General features: G+C 44.7%; 1 protein-coding gene across 2 annotated transcripts in view; it reads left to right on the plus strand.

The window, feature by feature from the left end:
- The window catches only part of LOC115086687, a 137,603-nt gene that overhangs the window by 69,102 nt on the left and 50,221 nt on the right, over window positions 1–18,280 (plus strand). For both annotated transcript variants that reach the window (XM_029592886.1, XM_029592884.1), the window contains exons 8-10: window positions 15,279–15,439; window positions 16,426–16,471; window positions 17,407–17,546. In XM_029592886.1, the coding sequence (XP_029448746.1) occupies window positions 15,279–15,439; window positions 16,426–16,471; window positions 17,407–17,546 (347 nt within the window). The remainder of the gene's footprint in view (window positions 1–15,278; window positions 15,440–16,425; window positions 16,472–17,406; window positions 17,547–18,280) is intronic.

The following is an 18,280-nucleotide window of genomic DNA, read 5'->3' on the forward strand; positions in this document are numbered from 1 at the left end:
GTGCTGCCCCATGAATACAGAGGTACTACACAAAATTTAGCAGGAACAAATTTAAGTTTGTTATTGCATATAAAAAGCAATTAGGGGACCTCTGGGAGACACAGAGTAATAGCTCCATATTTACAGAGCTATTCCTGCGTGTCTTCCCGTGTTTCAGTGAGTGCTGGCTTTTTATAGATAAAACATACAATAATCCCTAATAGGACTCCCTGAATGGGAGCATCACGTACCACGTGTCTTGTGTTAAAACAAGATAAGTTGAATCTAAGTTGCCCTGTCCCGCTTCCCACCTTAAGGCCCAATTAAGGCCTAGTTGAGACCCACGTGGCTGCCGCTTACTGTCAATCTTTTCCAGTCTTCTCCATCCTCAGGGGAAATTAGCAAACTCTGATTTCAGTTGGGCCCCTCGAATGGAAACCAATCCTTTGAGATCATGACCTCAGCCATTTGCCCTTTGTAACCTCATGACCTTCCATCATAGGTTTTGAGCAGCTCCAAATGCATTCCAGATGTCTCTCAGAGTCTTGAATCTAAGGTCAGTTAAAGGGTTTATGGCTAGAGTTTGCAAATAGGCCAGAGAGAGCAAAGGATTCTGGGTAAGCTGAGTGAACAAAAGTCTGAGCAATAGTCTTCATGTTAGACTTCCCATATATCACAGTACAAATTAATAATACAGCACGGGAGCACCGAATGTCTGCATGCAACTCCTGGGGCCCATAAAACCCAAGCTATTGGACCTCACTTAAAGCAAAGAGTTTTGTTTTTTTCATTGGCATGCAGTTTTAAATAAGGCAGTTTTTAAAGCTTTCTTAAAGTTTTTATGTTAGGGATGTTTCGTACACTGAGTTCCAAAGGCTCGGCCCAGCAACAGGAAAGGCCTGGTTTCTGGTACCGCTTTAGGAGTAGGTATTTTCACCAGGTTCTTATCTGATGATCGATGTTGACTTGATGCTCTATACATTCGGAGCACTGTACTTGACTAAATGGAGGAATAGTTGTGTAATAATTTAGAACTTTATACTGAATACGAAATGCCGCAGGGAGCTAATGCAGGGTCATGTGATCTCTGGAATGAGTCCCGGTCAAGAGATGTGCAGCCAAGCTCTGAATTATTTTAAGGTACAAGGATCTGCAGGAATCCGGATTGTTCAGCATTAATGATTGTAGAATTAAACGGAAATCGCGTGCTTGTAGGAGAAGTTTTAGACGTTTCCGTAAATGCGGCTTGTACAATGATGATTTTAAGAGTGGTGGAAACGTGAGACTTCGTGGATAGGTTTGTATCAAATATAATACCCAAATTCCTTGCCTTACAGGTGATAGGTATACACCGCCCTTGAAAATCAAAAGAGATGGAACGATTAAATTTAATTATCATACAATTCCTCCTTTTGGCATGGGGCGGCGAGCTGGAGTCAAGGCGTGCCCATGCACCAGCGGCACAGAGAAGCAGGGCAGGACTGTAGGTGGTGCTCTACCTAACCAGCCCCCTCCTTTGCATACCTGGGAACTTTTGACTTCCAGTCAATAACATTTGCCATATTGGGTCAAGCCCAATATTCTGTTTCTAATAGTGGCCAATCCAGGTCACAAGTACCTGTCAGGATCCCAAGGGGTAGAGAGATTCTATCTGCTTATCCCAGGGATAAGAAGTGGATTTCGGCAACTCCTCGAAAGTCTAACTGAAAAGCCATGAGAATAGCAGGAGCTGTGTGATGATAAACAGCCAGGATGCACCATCTGTATGGTCCCACATGGGGGGACCCAAACCTATCTCACCTGTTTCTTCACTAAACCTCCCCAGCTTTAGTAAGAGGAAAGCAAAGTCCCTTACAATAACATTTGCCATATTGGGTCAAGCCCAATATTCTGTTTCCAACAGTGGCCAATCCAGGTCACAAGTATCTGTCAGGATCCCAAGGGGTAGAGAGATTCCATCTGCTTATCCCAGGGATAAGAAGTGGATTTCGGCAACTCCACCTTAAGAACAGTTTATGCACTTTTCCTCCAGAAACTTGTCCAAACCTTTTTTAAACCCAGCTACATAAACAGCTTTCATTACGTCCTGCCAAAACGAATTCCAGAGCATAATTATGTGTTGATTAAAAAATATTTTCTCCTATTTGCCTTAAATGTATTACCCAGTAACTTCATTGCATGTCCCCTAATCTTTGTACTCTTTAAAAGAGTAAACACTCCACTCATTATTTTATAGACCTCTATCATTTTTCCCCTCAGCCGTCTCTTCTCCAAGCTGAACAGCCCTAACCTCTTCAGCCTTTCCTCATAGGGGAATTGTTCCATCCCCTTTATCGTTTTGGTCGCCCTTCTCTGTACCTTTTCTAATTCTGCTATATCTTTCTTGAGATGTGGTGGCCAGAACTGTACTCAATACTGAAGGGGCCGATGCAATACAGTATGCTCAGCCGACGAACTCGGCGTCGGTTTTCCTAACCGGCCGAGGGCCAACACACTCGGGTTCTCCTTGCTAATGCAACCCCTTAATTTAAATATTGCTTTGGCCCCAACATGAGGTCGCACCATGGAGTGATAGAGAGACATTATGATATTCTCTGTTTTATTCTCCATTCCTTTCCTAATAATCCCGTGCATTCTGTTTGTGTATGATATATGAACACAAGATGAGGAAGCACCATGGAGTGATACAGAGGCATTATGATATTCTCTGTTTTATTCTCCATTCCTTTCCTAATAATCCCCGGCATTCTGTTTGTGTATGATATATGAACACAAGATGAGGAAGCACCATGGAGTGATACAGAGGCATTATGATATTCTCTGTTTTATTCTCCGTTCCTTTCCTAATAATCCCCAGCATTCTGTTTGTGTATGATATATGAACACAAGATGAGGATGCACCATGGAGTGATACAGAGGCATTATGATATTCTCTGTTTTATTCTCCATTCCTTTCCTAATAATCGTCAGCATTCTGTTTGTGTATGATATATGAACACAAGATGAGGATGCACCATGGAGTGATACAGAGGCATTATGATATTCTCTGTTTTATTCTCCATTCCTTTCCTAATAATCCCCAGCATTCTGTTTGTGTATGATATATGAACACAAGATGAGGATGCACCATGGAGTGATACAGAGACATTATCATATTCTCTGTGTTATTCTCCATTCCTTTCCTAATAATCCCCAGCATTCTGTTTGTGTATGATATATGAACACAAGATGAGGAAGCACCATGGAGTGATACAGAGACATTATGATATTCTCTGTTTTATTCTCCATTCCTTTCCTAATAATCCCCAGCATTCTGTGTGTGTATGATATATGAACACAAGATGAGGATGCACCATGGAGTGATACAGAGACATTATGATATTCTCTGTGTTATTCTCCATTCCTTTCCTAATAATCCCCAGCATTCTGTTTGTGTATGATATATGAACACAAGATGAGGATGCACCATGGAGTGATACAGAGACATTATGATATTCTCTGTTTTATTCTCCGTTCCTTTCCTAATAATCCCCAGCATTCTGTTTGTGTATGATATATGAACACAAGATGAGGATGCACCATGGAGTGATACAGAGACATTATGATATTCTCTGTTTTATTCTCCATTCCTTTCCTAATAATCCCCGGCATTCTGTTTGTGTATGATATATGAACACAAGATGAGGTTGCAGCATGGAGTGATACAGAGGCATTATGATATTCTCTGTTTTATTCTCTATTCCTTTCCTAATAATCCCCAGCATTCTGTTTGTGTATGATATATGAACACAAGATGAGGAAGCACCATGGAGTGATACAGAGACATTATGATATTCTCTGTTTTATTCTCCATTCCTTTCCTAATAATCCCCAGCATTCTGTTTGTGTATGATATATGAACACAAGATGAGGATGCACCATGGAGTGATACAGAGACATTATGATATTCTCTGTTTTATTCTCCATTCCTGTCCTAATAATCCCCAGCATTCTGTTTGTGTATGATATATGAACACAAGATGAGGCCGCACCATGGAGGGATACAGAGGCATTATGATATTCTCTGTTTTATTCTCCATTCCTTTCCTAATAATCCCCAGCATTCTGTTTGTGTATGATATATGAACACAAGATGAGGATGCACCATGGAGTGATACAGAGGCATTATGATATTCTCTGTTTTATTCTCCATTCCTTTCCTAATAATCCCCAGCATTCTGTTTGTGTATGATATATGAACACAAGATGAGGATGCACCATGGAGGGATACAGAGACATTATGATATTCTCTGTTTTATTCTCCATTCCTTTCCTAATAATCCCCAGCATTCTGTTTGTGTATGATATATGAACACAAGATGAGGTCTCACCATGGAGTGATACAGAGACATTATGATATTCTCTGTTTTATTCTCCATTCCTTTCCTAATAATCCCCAGCATTCTGTTTGTGTATGATATATGAACACAAGATGAGGATGCACCATGGAGTGATACAGAGACATTATGATATTCTCTGTTTTATTCTCCATTCCTTTCCTAATAATCCCCAGCATTCTGTTTGTGTATGATATATGAACACAAGATGAGGATGCACCATGGAGTGATACAGAGACATTATGATATTCTCTGTTTTATTCTCCATTCCTTTCCTAATAATCCCCAGCATTCTGTTTGTGTATGATATATGAACACAAGATGAGGATGCACCATGGAGTGATACAGAGACATTATGATATTCTCTGTTTTATTCTCCATTCCTTTCCTAATAATCCCCAGCATTCTGTTTGTGTATGATATATGAACACAAGATGAGGTCTCACCATGGAGTGATACAGAGACATTATGATATTCTCTGTTTTATTCTCCATTCCTTTCCTAATAATCCCCAGCATTCTGTTTGTGTATGATATATGAACACAAGATGAGGATGCACCATGGAGTGATACAGAGGCATTATGATATTCTCTGTTTTATTCTCCATTCCTTTCCTAATAATCGTCAGCATTCTGTTTGTGTATGATATATGAACACAAGATGAGGATGCACCATGGAGTGATACAGAGGCATTATGATATTCTCTGTTTTATTCTCCATTCCTTTCCTAATAATCCCCAGCATTCTGTTTGTGTATGATATATGAACACAAGATGAGGATGCACCATGGAGTGATACAGAGACATTATCATATTCTCTGTGTTATTCTCCATTCCTTTCCTAATAATCCCCAGCATTCTGTTTGTGTATGATATATGAACACAAGATGAGGAAGCACCATGGAGTGATACAGAGACATTATGATATTCTCTGTTTTATTCTCCATTCCTTTCCTAATAATCCCCAGCATTCTGTGTGTGTATGATATATGAACACAAGATGAGGATGCACCATGGAGTGATACAGAGACATTATGATATTCTCTGTGTTATTCTCCATTCCTTTCCTAATAATCCCCAGCATTCTGTTTGTGTATGATATATGAACACAAGATGAGGATGCACCATGGAGTGATACAGAGACATTATGATATTCTCTGTTTTATTCTCCGTTCCTTTCCTAATAATCCCCAGCATTCTGTTTGTGTATGATATATGAACACAAGATGAGGATGCACCATGGAGTGATACAGAGACATTATGATATTCTCTGTTTTATTCTCCATTCCTTTCCTAATAATCCCCGGCATTCTGTTTGTGTATGATATATGAACACAAGATGAGGTTGCAGCATGGAGTGATACAGAGGCATTATGATATTCTCTGTTTTATTCTCCATTCCTTTCCTAATAATCCCCAGCATTCTGTTTGTGTATGATATATGAACACAAGATGAGGATGCACCATGGAGTGATACAGAGACATTATGATATTCTCTGTTTTATTCTCCATTCCTGTCCTAATAATCCCCAGCATTCTGTTTGTGTATGATATATGAACACAAGATGAGGCCGCACCATGGAGGGATACAGAGGCATTATGATATTCTCTGTTTTATTCTCCATTCCTTTCCTAATAATCCCCAGCATTCTGTTTGTGTATGATATATGAACACAAGATGAGGATGCACCATGGAGTGATACAGAGGCATTATGATATTCTCTGTTTTATTCTCCATTCCTTTCCTAATAATCCCCAGCATTCTGTTTGTGTATGATATATGAACACAAGATGAGGATGCACCATGGAGGGATACAGAGACATTATGATATTCTCTGTTTTATTCTCCATTCCTTTCCTAATAATCCCCAGCATTCTGTTTGTGTATGATATATGAACACAAGATGAGGTCTCACCATGGAGTGATACAGAGACATTATGATATTCTCTGTTTTATTCTCCATTCCTTTCCTAATAATCCCCAGCATTCTGTTTGTGTATGATATATGAACACAAGATGAGGATGCACCATGGAGTGATACAGAGACATTATGATATTCTCTGTTTTATTCTCCATTCCTTTCCTAATAATCCCCAGCATTCTGTTTGTGTATGATATATGAACACAAGATGAGGATGCACCATGGAGTGATACAGAGACATTATGATATTCTCTGTTTTATTCTCCATTCCTTTCCTAATAATCCCCAGCATTCTGTTTGTGTATGATATATGAACACAAGATGAGGATGCACCATGGAGTGATACAGAGACATTATGATATTCTCTGATTTATTCTCCATTCCTTTCCTAATAATCCCCAGCATTCTGTTTGTGTATGATATATGAACACAAGATGAGGATGCACCATGGAGTGATACAGAGACATTATGATATTCTCTGTTTTATTCTCCATTCCTGTCCTAATAATCCCCAGCATTCTATTTGCTTTCTTGGCTGTCTCCACATACTGAACAGAAGATTTCAATGTATTATGCACGATAATGCTTAGATGACTCCCAATGTGGAACCTTGCATTGTGTAGCTATAACTGGGGTTTCTCTTCCCTAAGTGCATCACTTTGTACTTGTCCACATTAAATTGCATCTGTTATTTTGATGCCAATTCTCCCAGTCTCACAAGGTCCTCCTGCAATTTTTCACAATCCTCTTGTGATTTAAGTACTTTGAATAATTTGCATCATCTGCAAATGATCACCTCACTTGTTATTCCCATTTCCAGGACATTTATAAATATATTAAAAAGCATCGGTCCCAGAACAGATCCCTGGGTCATTCCACTATTCACCTTTCTCCATTGGGAAAATTTACCATTTATCCCTGCTCTCTGCTTTCTATCCTTTAACCAGTCAGCAATCCTCAATCGGACACTGACCCCTATCCCAGGACTTTCTAATGTCCTAAGAGGTTTCTCATGAGGAACTTTGTCAAATACTTTCTGGAAATCCAGATACTATGTATCAACTGGCTCATCTTTATCCACAGGTTTATTTATGCCCTCAATAAATTGTAGCAGATTGGTGAGGCAAGACGTCTCTTGGCTAAAACCATGTTGGCTTTGTCCCATTAAATTCTGCTTATCTATATGTTCAGCAATTTTGTTCTTTTTGATAGTTTCTACTAGAGATGTGAATCGTGTGAACGATCGTCTTAACGATCGATTTCGGCTGGGAGGGGGAGGGAATCGGATCGTCGCAGTTTGGGTTTTTTAAATATCGTGTAAATCGTGTAAATCGAAAACCGGCACACTAAAACAACCCTAAAACCCACCCCGACCCTTTAAAATAAATCCCCCACCCTCCCGAACCCCCTCAAATGCCTTAAATTATCTGGGGTCCAGAGGAAGGGTCCCGGTGTGATCTTTTACTCTCGGACCTCCGTGTGTTGTAGAAATGGCGCCGGCGCTACCTTTGACCTGTCATATGACAGGTCAAAGGTAGCGCCGGCGCCATTTTGTTTTTTGTCCCCCGACGTCAGGAGCGTAGGAGATCACTCCCGGACCCCCACTGGACCCCGCAGGGACTTTTGGCCAGCTTGGGGGGGCCTCCTGACCCCCACAAGACTTGCCAAAAGTCCAGCGGGGGTCCGGGAGCGATCTCCTACCGCGAATCGTTTTTCCGTACAGAAAATGGCGCCGGCCAAACGCCGTATGGCCGGCGCCATTTTCCGTACAGAAAAACGATTCGACTGCAGGAGGTCGTTCCGGACCCCTGCTGGACCCCCAGGGACTTTTGGCCAGCTTGGGGGGGCATCCTGACCCCCACAAGACTTGCCAAAAGTCCAGCGGGGGTCCGGAATGACCTCCTGCAGTCGAATCGTGTTGCCGTATGGCCGGCGCCATTTTGCGCAAAATGGTGCCGGCGCCGGCCATACAGTGTATGGCCAGCGCCATTTTCCGTATGGAAAAATGATTCGCGGTAGGAGATCGTTCCGGACCCCCGCTAGACTTTTGGCAAGTCTTGTGGGGGTCAGGAGGCCCCCCCAAGCTGGCCAAAAGTCCCTGGGGGTCCAGCGGGGGTCCGGGAGCGATCTCCTACGCTCCTGACGTCAGGGGACAAAAAAACAAAATGGCGCCGGTGCTACCTTTGACCTGTCATATGACAGGTCAAAGGTAGCGCCGGCGCCATTTCTACAACGCACGGAGGACCGAGAGTAAAAGATCACACCGGGACCCTTCCTCTGGACCCCAGGTAATTTAAGGCATTTTGGGGGGGTTCGGGAGGGTGGGGGATTTATTTTAAAGGGTCGGGGTGGGTTTTAGGGTTGTTTTAGTGTGCCGGTTTTCCCGCCCTCCCCCTTCCCCTCCCCCTTCCCTCGATTTACGATTTTTTAACAATAAATCGGGGGAATTGTTATTGTATCGCGGCTCTAACGATTTTTGACGATTTAAAATATATCGGACGATATTTTAAATCGTCAAAAAACGATTCACATCCCTAGTTTCTACCATTTTTCCTGTTACAGACATCAGGCTCTTAGGTCTGTTAGTTTCCTTTATCACTGCCAGAACCCTTTTTAACAACTAGGGTTATGTTGGCCACTCTCAATCTTCAGGTACAGTAGCTGATTTTAATGATAGTTTACAGATTACTACTAGGAGATCTGCAATTTCAGTTTTCAGTTCTCTCAGCACTCTGGGATGTATACCATCTAGTCCAGGTGATTTGCTGCTCTTTAGTTTGTCAATTTGCCCTAATACTTCTTACAGGTTCATTGAGATTTGTTTCAGTTCCTCTGAATCATCATCTTTAAATATCACTTCTGGCATGGGTATCTCTCTTACATCTTCCTCAGTAAAGTCCAAGGCAAAGAATTCATGTAATCTCTCTGCTATGGCTTTGTCATTCCTAAGTGCTCCTTTTACCCTTTGATCATCTAATGTTCTAATTGACTCCCTCACAGGCTTTTTGCTTTGAATGTACCTGAAAAAAGATTTTATTATGAGTTTTTGCTTCCACAGTAAGCTTCTTTTCAAATTCTGTCTTTGCCTTCCTTATCAATGCTTTGCATCTGACCTGCCAGTGCTTAAACTGTTTCCTGTTTTCTTCATTCTGATCAATTTTCCAGTTTTTGAAAGATGTTCTTTTGGCTAGAATAGCCTGTTTCACCTCACCTTTTAACTCTGCCAGCAAATGTTTGGCCTTCCTTCCTTCATGGTCTCTGAAGCACAGGATCCGGTGTCTGGTAGCTTGCCAAGAACAATTTCCTCATACTGAGTAATCCCTTTTCTAGTCCAGAGGATCTGTCAGATTCCTTGGGGGCAGGGGTTGTTGGTTCCAAGGTTTCCATACCTTCCCTCAGCCCCTTATTGGAGCCACACACTCATCAGCAGGATACTAGCCCTTAGCCTAGCAAGCTACCATTTCAGAACCTTGAAAACCTTTATTTCCTTACAATATGATATGATCTTGGTCTCCTTTAAGGTTATGGCCTGTGGAGTGATAATGAGTGTCATAATCCGCTATACTGATGGGAGGAGCAATCAGATAGGAGTATCAATCTGATGTATTCCATAAGCGGACTTAGCAATCTGTTATTATAGACTGCAGGAGATAGTAGTAGGTGGATCCTTGGGCCGGTGGCAGATGACCACGCCCCCGGGGGAAGATCCCGAGAGGGCCACCGGCTAGGCTTAGAGTATGGAGACAGACACACACTAGTTCTTTTATTAAACAGGTCTTGAAACCACCAGAGGTGGCAGTAGTGAGCTGAAGTACCCGGCAGGGCTGAAGTCCCTCAGATACTGTAACAGTGATCCCTGGAAGCTGAGCTGCTGAGAAACTGTAGACAGTGAGTAGGCAGGGGATGCAGAATTCATGAACAGAACTAGATGACAACACTCACATATTGGTCTCAGGGAGCTCAGGAGCTGGAAAGGATAGGATCTCGAGGAGCGAGTACCTGGTTCCAAGGAAAGCTCAGAGAGCGATGGTAACTCATAATGATGTAGATAATGATGACTTCCAGGCAGAAGAGAATCAGCAGATAGTTGGGAACGAGAGTCCTTGAGGAGCGAGTACCGGTTCCTGTCTGAAACCTGAAAGGCAAAGAGAGAGCGTGGCCCCTGAGGAGCGGGTACCTCTGGTAAGTCCGAGGAGGCAGAGTAGCTTAGGCAGTGAACCCAACCCTTGCTAACTCATTTGTTAGCGATATCAGAGACCTTTAAATATCGGAAGCGGATGACGTCATCTCAGGGGGACGCCCATGAGGTTCGCGCCCTTGCTGGTACTTCACTCGGAGCGTGCACATGCGCCCTAGGCTTCAGGCAACATGGCGGATCTGCAGCATCGAGCCAGTCCAGGGATGCCAGAAGGAGACGGCAGGGAGATGCTGCAGCAGCCAGCCATCCTTCAGACCTGGAGGGAGTCGCCACAGAGATAAAGAGGGCGAAGTGAAGATGTCAGGCAGCGACCGTCGCAACAGTACCCCGCTTCAAAGGGCGATCTCCTCTTCAGGTACCAGGCTTAAGTTTTGAAGGATTCACGAGGTGGAACTGATGAAGCATCTCTTTATCCAAGATATTGGTCTGAGGCTCCCAAGAGATTATGTCGGGGCCAAAACCCTCCCAAATCAGAAGGTATTCAAAAGTCTTGCCTCTTTTATGAACATCGAGAATCTCTTTGATCTTAATCTCTAAGTCATCTTCTGCATTGATGACAGGTGGATCTTGAGTCTTGGAAGAATTTTGTTTGTAGATATCAGCAGCAATGGAATGAGCTGCTGTGGCTGTCACTGAGGGATTCAGTGGAAGTGGTAGTGATAGGAAACGTCCAAAAACCACTTCAATTGGTGATTCTCCAGTAGATGTTGCTGGATGAGAGTTGATGGCGTTGCCAGCAGATACAGACTGGCTGGTTGCCAAGAGTATCTTCTTCGGGTCCATATGTGCTGTGGCTCTTCAGTCACATCTTCCGAATCGAAAGAGCTTGACCGAGATACTCTAAAATTATGATCCATGAATACGGATTTGATGTTGAACGCCTTCGAGCCAAGGTGGTTGAAAGCATAATGAATATCAATGGCAATGGGTAAAGCTGCTAGGGACGTCACGGAGATCTTCAGTGGAAGTGGCGATGTTGAGAAACGTCCAAAACCCACTTCAAGTTATAATGCAATAATGGATCTTCACATTTGACAAAGGGACTCCTCAGGTCTTCCACTAGACGTCTGAGAATGAAGTTGCCTCCTGTCCTTGAGTCCATCAGGGCAGGAGTCTGAACCGTAGCTGGTTCATAGATCATGGAGACTGGGAGAGATGGCGGAGGAGAGAACGTGGTATGGCCTAAGAACAGTCCTCCCGCAGGACTTAGGCCCGTCCGTTTCCCAAATGAATGGGGCATGTAGAGACATCATGGCTGGGCTGACCACAGTATATGCATAGACCGCGCTTCTTCTGAAATCTTCTCTCTTTGGAGGTCAAGCGTCCATGACCAAGTTGCATCGGTTCTTCTGTATTAGCAGCAGAAGTTACTGGAACCATACGAGGTTCATTGGTAGCACTAACCTGTTTCAATCCTGGTAACACCTTAGGCCGGAGTTCCTTCACCCTTGTCCCGGAGTCGATGATCAATCCGATTAGCCAAGGCTACTAATTCGTCCAGCGAGTCAGGTGTCTGGCGAGAGGCCAGCTTGTCCTTCAAACGGGTATCCAGGCCTCTGCAGAAGAGTGTTTTGAGACATTTGAATTCTATGGCGAATTCAGCCAATGATCTGCTGCCTTGCTTCAAGTCCACTAAAGCAGAACCGGCAACAGAGGTTCACGCAGGGTCATCAAAACGGATTTAAACAAGTCCATAAATCCTTCCATGTCCTGCAAAATGGGGTCCTTGCGTTCCCACAAGGTGGATGCCCACGACAGAGCTTTACCATGTACATGGTCTTAGAGAGTGCCATAGGAAATAAAGATGGTTGTAAAGTAAAGTGCATGCAGCACTGGTTCAAAAAGCCCCAGGTCTTCTGGATTTCTCCGGAAAAATGTATTAGAGCTGCCAGTGGTACAGCAGTTTTCAAAGTTACCTCCTGTAACTGACCTTCATGGTTGGAAGCTGTGCCTTGAACCTTCTGTGTGTGTAGCGGATGAAATGCTGCAGTAAGTTTCTCCATGGCATTTTGCTGCTCTGAGATGCGCAGGGCTAGGTCCGGTATGGCTGCAAGGCAGAGAGTTGTGCCAGATCCATGGAGTTATGCCAGGTCCTGGAGTTAAGCCAGATCCATGGAGTTAGCAATCTGTCATAATCCGCTATGCTGATGGGAGGAGCAATCAGATAGGAGTATCAATCTGATGTATTCCATAGGCGGACTTAGCAATCTGTTATTAGAGACTGCAGGAGATAGTAGTAGGTGGATCCTTGGGCCGGTGGCAGATGACCACGCCTCCGGGGGAAGATCCCGAGAGGGACCACCGGCTAGGCTTAGAGTATGGAGACAGACACACACTAGTTCTTTTATTAAACAGGTCTTGAAACCACCAGAGGTGGCAGTAGTGAGCTGAAGTACCCGGCAGGGCTGAAGTCCCTCAGATACTGTAACAGCTATTTCTGGATAGCTGAGCTGTTGAGAAACTGTAGACAGTGAGTAGGCAGGGGATGCAGAGTTCATGAACAGAACTAGATGACAACACTCACATATTGGTCTCAGGGAGCTCAGGAGCTGGAAAGGTTTAGGCCTTCGAGGAGCGAGTACCTGGTTCCAGGGAAAGCTCTGAGAGAGCGATGGTAACTCACAATGATGTAGACAGAGATGACTTCCAGGCAGAAGAGAATCAGCAGATAGTCAGGAACGAGGGCCCTCGAGGAGTGAGTACCGGTACCTGTCTGTAACCTTAAAGGCAAAGAGAGTGCGCGAGGCCCCAGAGGAGCGGGTACCTCTGGTAAGTCCAAGGAGGCAGAGTAGCTTAGGCAGTGAACCCAACCCTTGCTAACTCATTTGTTAGAGATATCAGAGACCTTTAAATATCGGAAGCAGAAGACATCATCTCAGGGGGACACCCCTGAGGTTTGCGCCTTTGCTGGTACTTCACTCGGAGCGCACGAGCGCCCTAGGCTTCAGGCAACATGGCGGATCTGCAGCGTCGAGCTGGTCCGGGGACGCCGGAAGGAGATGGCAGGGAGATGCCGCGGCAGCCAGCCATCCTTCAGACCTGGAGGGAGTCGCCAAAGCGGTAAAGAGGGCGGAGTGGAGACGTCGGGCAGCAACGGTCGCAACAATGAGAAGGAGACCTGTGATTCAAATATATCCAGGAGTCATCTGGGCATTTCCTTTGAAGGGAATATTATGACTGGCTCACAGCTAGAGAAGATTGTTATAAGAAACAGCAGATAGCTAGAAGACCTCCCTGTCCTAAGAAAGGGTAAGCCAAACATTATTCCTTTTGGTCTCCTGGGAGGGATTTTTGGAGAAGGTAGAATCTGTACTCTTCCAAATGTAGGGAGGGCCAATGGGCAGTAGAGCTGTTGTCATTGATCTCAGAAGGTTGCTGGGTTCTAGGTCCAACTAAAATGCTTCCTCACCAACACTTGTGGAAGAGGAGGTGTCTGAGGCAGTTCCGGTCAGAGAGGCCATTTCTGACTACAGGAAGTCCTCAGGCTTAAGACACAATTGGTTCCTGAAAACCTCATCTTAAGTCAAAAGTGTTGTAAGCAGAAGCTCTCCCATTTGGTCTTGCCTCTGCCTCGATGGTGTTCACTAATGAACAATGTTATAAATGGGGACCCAAAACCCTGTTTTCACTAAAATAACCTGGAAGTTAGCAATATATAGTTCTAGAAAAAAACATTAACTGGCTTTATGTCTGAAGAGGAACATGCGAAGAAATCCTACAGGTCATTGCACTGACATTGTTTTGAGGAGAGGACGTCCCTAGCACTCTTCTTGCTGACGTCACCTCGTCAGACCTCACAGTCATTGGCGTTCCTGCTGGCATCTTAAAGTCAAAAGTTGGATGAAGGGTGTTAATTTAGAAATCTTGTAACTTTAAATCATCATAATTCAAACACCGTAAGCTGAGAAGTGTCTGTACCCGAGGCTGGTGCCCCAGCTGAGGGTGTCCTAGATGTGCTCAGGTAGAAATAGGCAGTAAAGGCTAAGTCTTGTTCAGCAGGGTTCTTCATCTGCAAACAGTTCAAACCATTGGAAAAGAGGTTTTCAGGGATCTGCTCAAACGAGGACCTGACTTAGCACTGAAGCTCCTCATCGGGTGGAATTAACCTCGGCTGCTCACACCCATTTGTACTTTCTGTAACGCTTGTGAAGGTATAACCAGACCCCTCCGTAGCTGCTTTACAGGTTTCCTCTGCAGAAGCAAATACAAAAATATAACTTTGCTTCATTAGCAATCTTCAGGTTTGGTCACAAAGTCCATAGAGCAAAATTAACCAGAGACTAAAACTGGAAACAGCTCTCAGTACAGCCTTACCTGCAAAAACTAAAGTGCTGAAACCCGGACAAAGTGTTCAGTTCACTCACTCTTCTTACAGAGAAAAACTGCACCCAAAGTGCTACCTTTCTAGTCAAAACACTAAATGAAGAGATTGAACCCAGTGCTTTAAATGGTAGCTGCACGGAGCATTCCTTTGGCCTCCAGAAAGTAGTGGCCCTTCTTACTAAAGGCCACAGAAGCTCTGCTGCATTAAAAGCTCATCACGGCAGGGGCTTTGTCAATCCTACCTCGGATGCGGTAAAAAAAAAAATCCTGTTTCCTGACTGTTGTTCATCTGTTACATCCAAAACTTTCCTTTAAGGCAGAGTTTGTAATGAATTGTTACTTACTTCTTCAATTAAGGGTCAGCAAACAAGCTGAGGGCGGTACTAACTCAGTGCATCTGTGCCTAGCTTTCATGTTGTACGACATGCAGATAACATCTCCCCACTGCACTTCTGCCTCTCGCACTCCCCTTGTGTCACAGAGAGCCGGCATGGAGAGCTTCCGGGAGTTCCTGCAGGGCACCCTGGGAATCTATCTCCTGCACTTCTGGATTGACTGTGAGGACCTGAGGGAACGCACTGCACTGTTAGAGGCCAACGACGGCCTTCAGGAGTCCCAGCACCTCTGTGCCCAGCTCTTCAGGTAAGCAAATGCTATGATGCATCTCTGTGTGTGTGTGTGTGGATAGCCCTTGGTCCGCATGGCTGCAGCTGACGTAACCTCTCCTTGGCCGGTTACTGTGCAGGTGAGTTTAGTAGGCTTACCGGCTGGCTCTGTTTAGTTTGAGGACAGAATGAGCCAGGCTTGGATTTGCTCTGTTGGTTGAATGGACTTGGCCTTGCTATTCTTAGGGAACTCATAACTACAAGCGTAAGCAGGACTGGATCTGCCTCTCTCAAACAGTGGAGCCAGTTCGTAACCCTAAACTTCGGAGGGCAGCAGTGTGGATTTTTACAAGAATTAACTTGGCTTGCTGTGACTGAGTGGATTTTCACATTAAACAAGAAATAATGGTCAGCAGACAAGCTGTAGGTGACATCTTTTTATTGGACTCTTAACCTTTTATGATGAGCTTTGAGATCAGGTCAGTGAAGAATGAGACTTTTGACAGTGAAGCTGTGCTGATGGACCCACACAGACAGAGCCGGTTCTGAAGGAAGCCATGCTGAAAGAAATGCAGGCTGATGGGAAGCCTTCGCATGGAGATTGGAAAGGGTCCAATCCTGATGGAGCCCGTGCCAATGGAACGTGCTCTGAGAAGTGTAAAAAGGGACATTAACCAGTCCAGTGAGCAGGAAGTCACAGAGCAGCCACAGAAATTAATCCCAAAGGTCTCAACGGTAGAAGAAGTCTTTTCTAACTAGAGGGGCTCTTTAAAAGTTCAGGGGCACCATTGACCATCAGCTGGGATTGCCCCCTTCACATTAAGCACTCCTTGGACAGGTGCTCCATGCTGAAGGATTGACACTCACCATTGGGGTGATGCCTTCAATCGATTAGGTATAATTTGTGCTGGGGAAAAGTACTGTCTACATTTCTTCAAGCTAAGTACAATAGGTCCTTTTTCTTTTCTAAGGACATTGCTATGCTAAATTATTTCTCTTCTTATCTTTTGGGGTTACCTAAAGGTGCATTCAGGACAAGTACAAGTTCCATCTCAGCTCTGAGTCACAGGTGAGTAAAGTTGACAGGTCATGGTGTGAACCATGCACAGGTGCTTCTGTATCAGTATGAGTTTGGGATTGTGAGTGTTGGATGGGGGGGATATTATGTCACACTGGGAACATGGGATGCTGTGATACAACGTCACAGTGAGAGCACCAGATAGGGTGATATTTTATTTATTTATTTATTTATTTAAACATTTTTATATACCGGCATTCGTTGTGGACATCATGTCGGTTTACAGTAAACAAATTAGGTTTGGAAATTACATTTTAACAGGAAATTCAACTAGGAGGGGGGGTGATATTGTATCACAGGGTGAGCGTAGGATGGGTGATACAGTGTTACAGCATAAGTGTGGGCAGAATGATACAGTATCATAGTGTGATTATCTGATGAGTGGTGATAGTGCTACTCTGTGAGTGTGGATGGGTGATAGTGTTATAGTATTTATAGGAGGAATGTTATAGTATCACAGTGTGAATATCTGAAGAGCAGTGATAGTGTTACAGTGTAAGCATGGGATGGGTGATACAGTGTTACACTGTGAGTGTGGGAGGAATGATACAGTATCACAGTATGAACATTGGAGAAGTGGTGATACAGTGTTACAGTATCCAGTGTGGGAGAATGATATAGTATCACAGGATGAGTGTGTAAGAATTGATACAGTATCATAGTATGAATATCTGAAGAGTGGTGATAGTGTTACAGTGTGAGTATGGGAGGAATGATACAGTATCACATTGTGAACACTGGAGAAGTGGTGATATAGTGTTACAGTATCCAGTGTGCGAGAGGATACAGTATCACCGTGTGAGCGTGGGACCTTTGACATAGTTCTTGACTACAATCAACATGAGATCTCCTGATATCTCTACCCCACTGTTACTTTCTGCCAAGCAGTAACTGACCCCTGTTTTCCTCTATGCCCCCTCTGAAAGGAGCAGATGAGATTGGCTCAGGAGGACCCAGGGTTGACCATTTCTGCTCTCAGCAGGTCTCAGTATGGTGCACTGCGCCGCTTACGCTCATACTGGGTCCCCAGGTTTCTCATCCACCAGCAGAGGACCTGGTGCATCAGGTACTACATGTGCATTTATTTGGATGTATGCAGAGGAGAAAGAGACTGCGTGTGCATTTATCTGAGTGTGTGCAGAGAAAGGAGACTGCGTGTGCTTTTATTATTTCTCTGCATTTTTTTTATCCCCTCTGCAAATTCCCTGAGCTCTGCAGTCCTAGAGGTGACAGGCTCTGTATCCCTGCTCCCGTCCCCTGATCCCTCCAGTCCTAGAGGTGACAGGCTCTGTATCCCTGCGCCCATCCCCTGATCCCTCCAGTCCTAGAGGTGACGGGCTCTGTATCCCTGCGCCCATCCCCTGATCCCTCCAGTCCTAGAGGTGACAGGCTCTGTATCCCTGCTCCCGTCCCCTGATCCCCCCAGTCCTAGAGGTGATGGGCTCCGTATCCCTGCTCCCATCCCCTGATCCCCCCAGTCCTAGAGGTGATGGGCTCCGTATCCCTGCTCCCATCCCCTGATCCCTCCAGTCCTAGAGGTGACGGGCTCCGTATCCCTGCTCCCATCCCCTGATCCCTCCAGTCCTAGAGGTGACGGGCTCTGTATCCCTGCGCCCATCCCCTGATCCCTCCAGTCCTAGAGGTGACGGGCTCTGTATCCCTGCGCCCATCCCCTGATCCCTCCAGTCCTAGAGGTGACGGGCTCTGTATCCCTGCTCCCATCCCCTGATCCCTCCAGTCCTAGAGGTGACAGGCTCTGTATCCCTGCTCCCATCCCCTGATCCCTCCAGTCCTAGAGGT

The sequence above is a fragment of the Rhinatrema bivittatum genome, chromosome 3 (assembly GCF_901001135.1).
Source record: "Rhinatrema bivittatum chromosome 3, aRhiBiv1.1, whole genome shotgun sequence".
Classification (NCBI taxonomy): Eukaryota; Metazoa; Chordata; class Amphibia; order Gymnophiona; family Rhinatrematidae; genus Rhinatrema; species Rhinatrema bivittatum.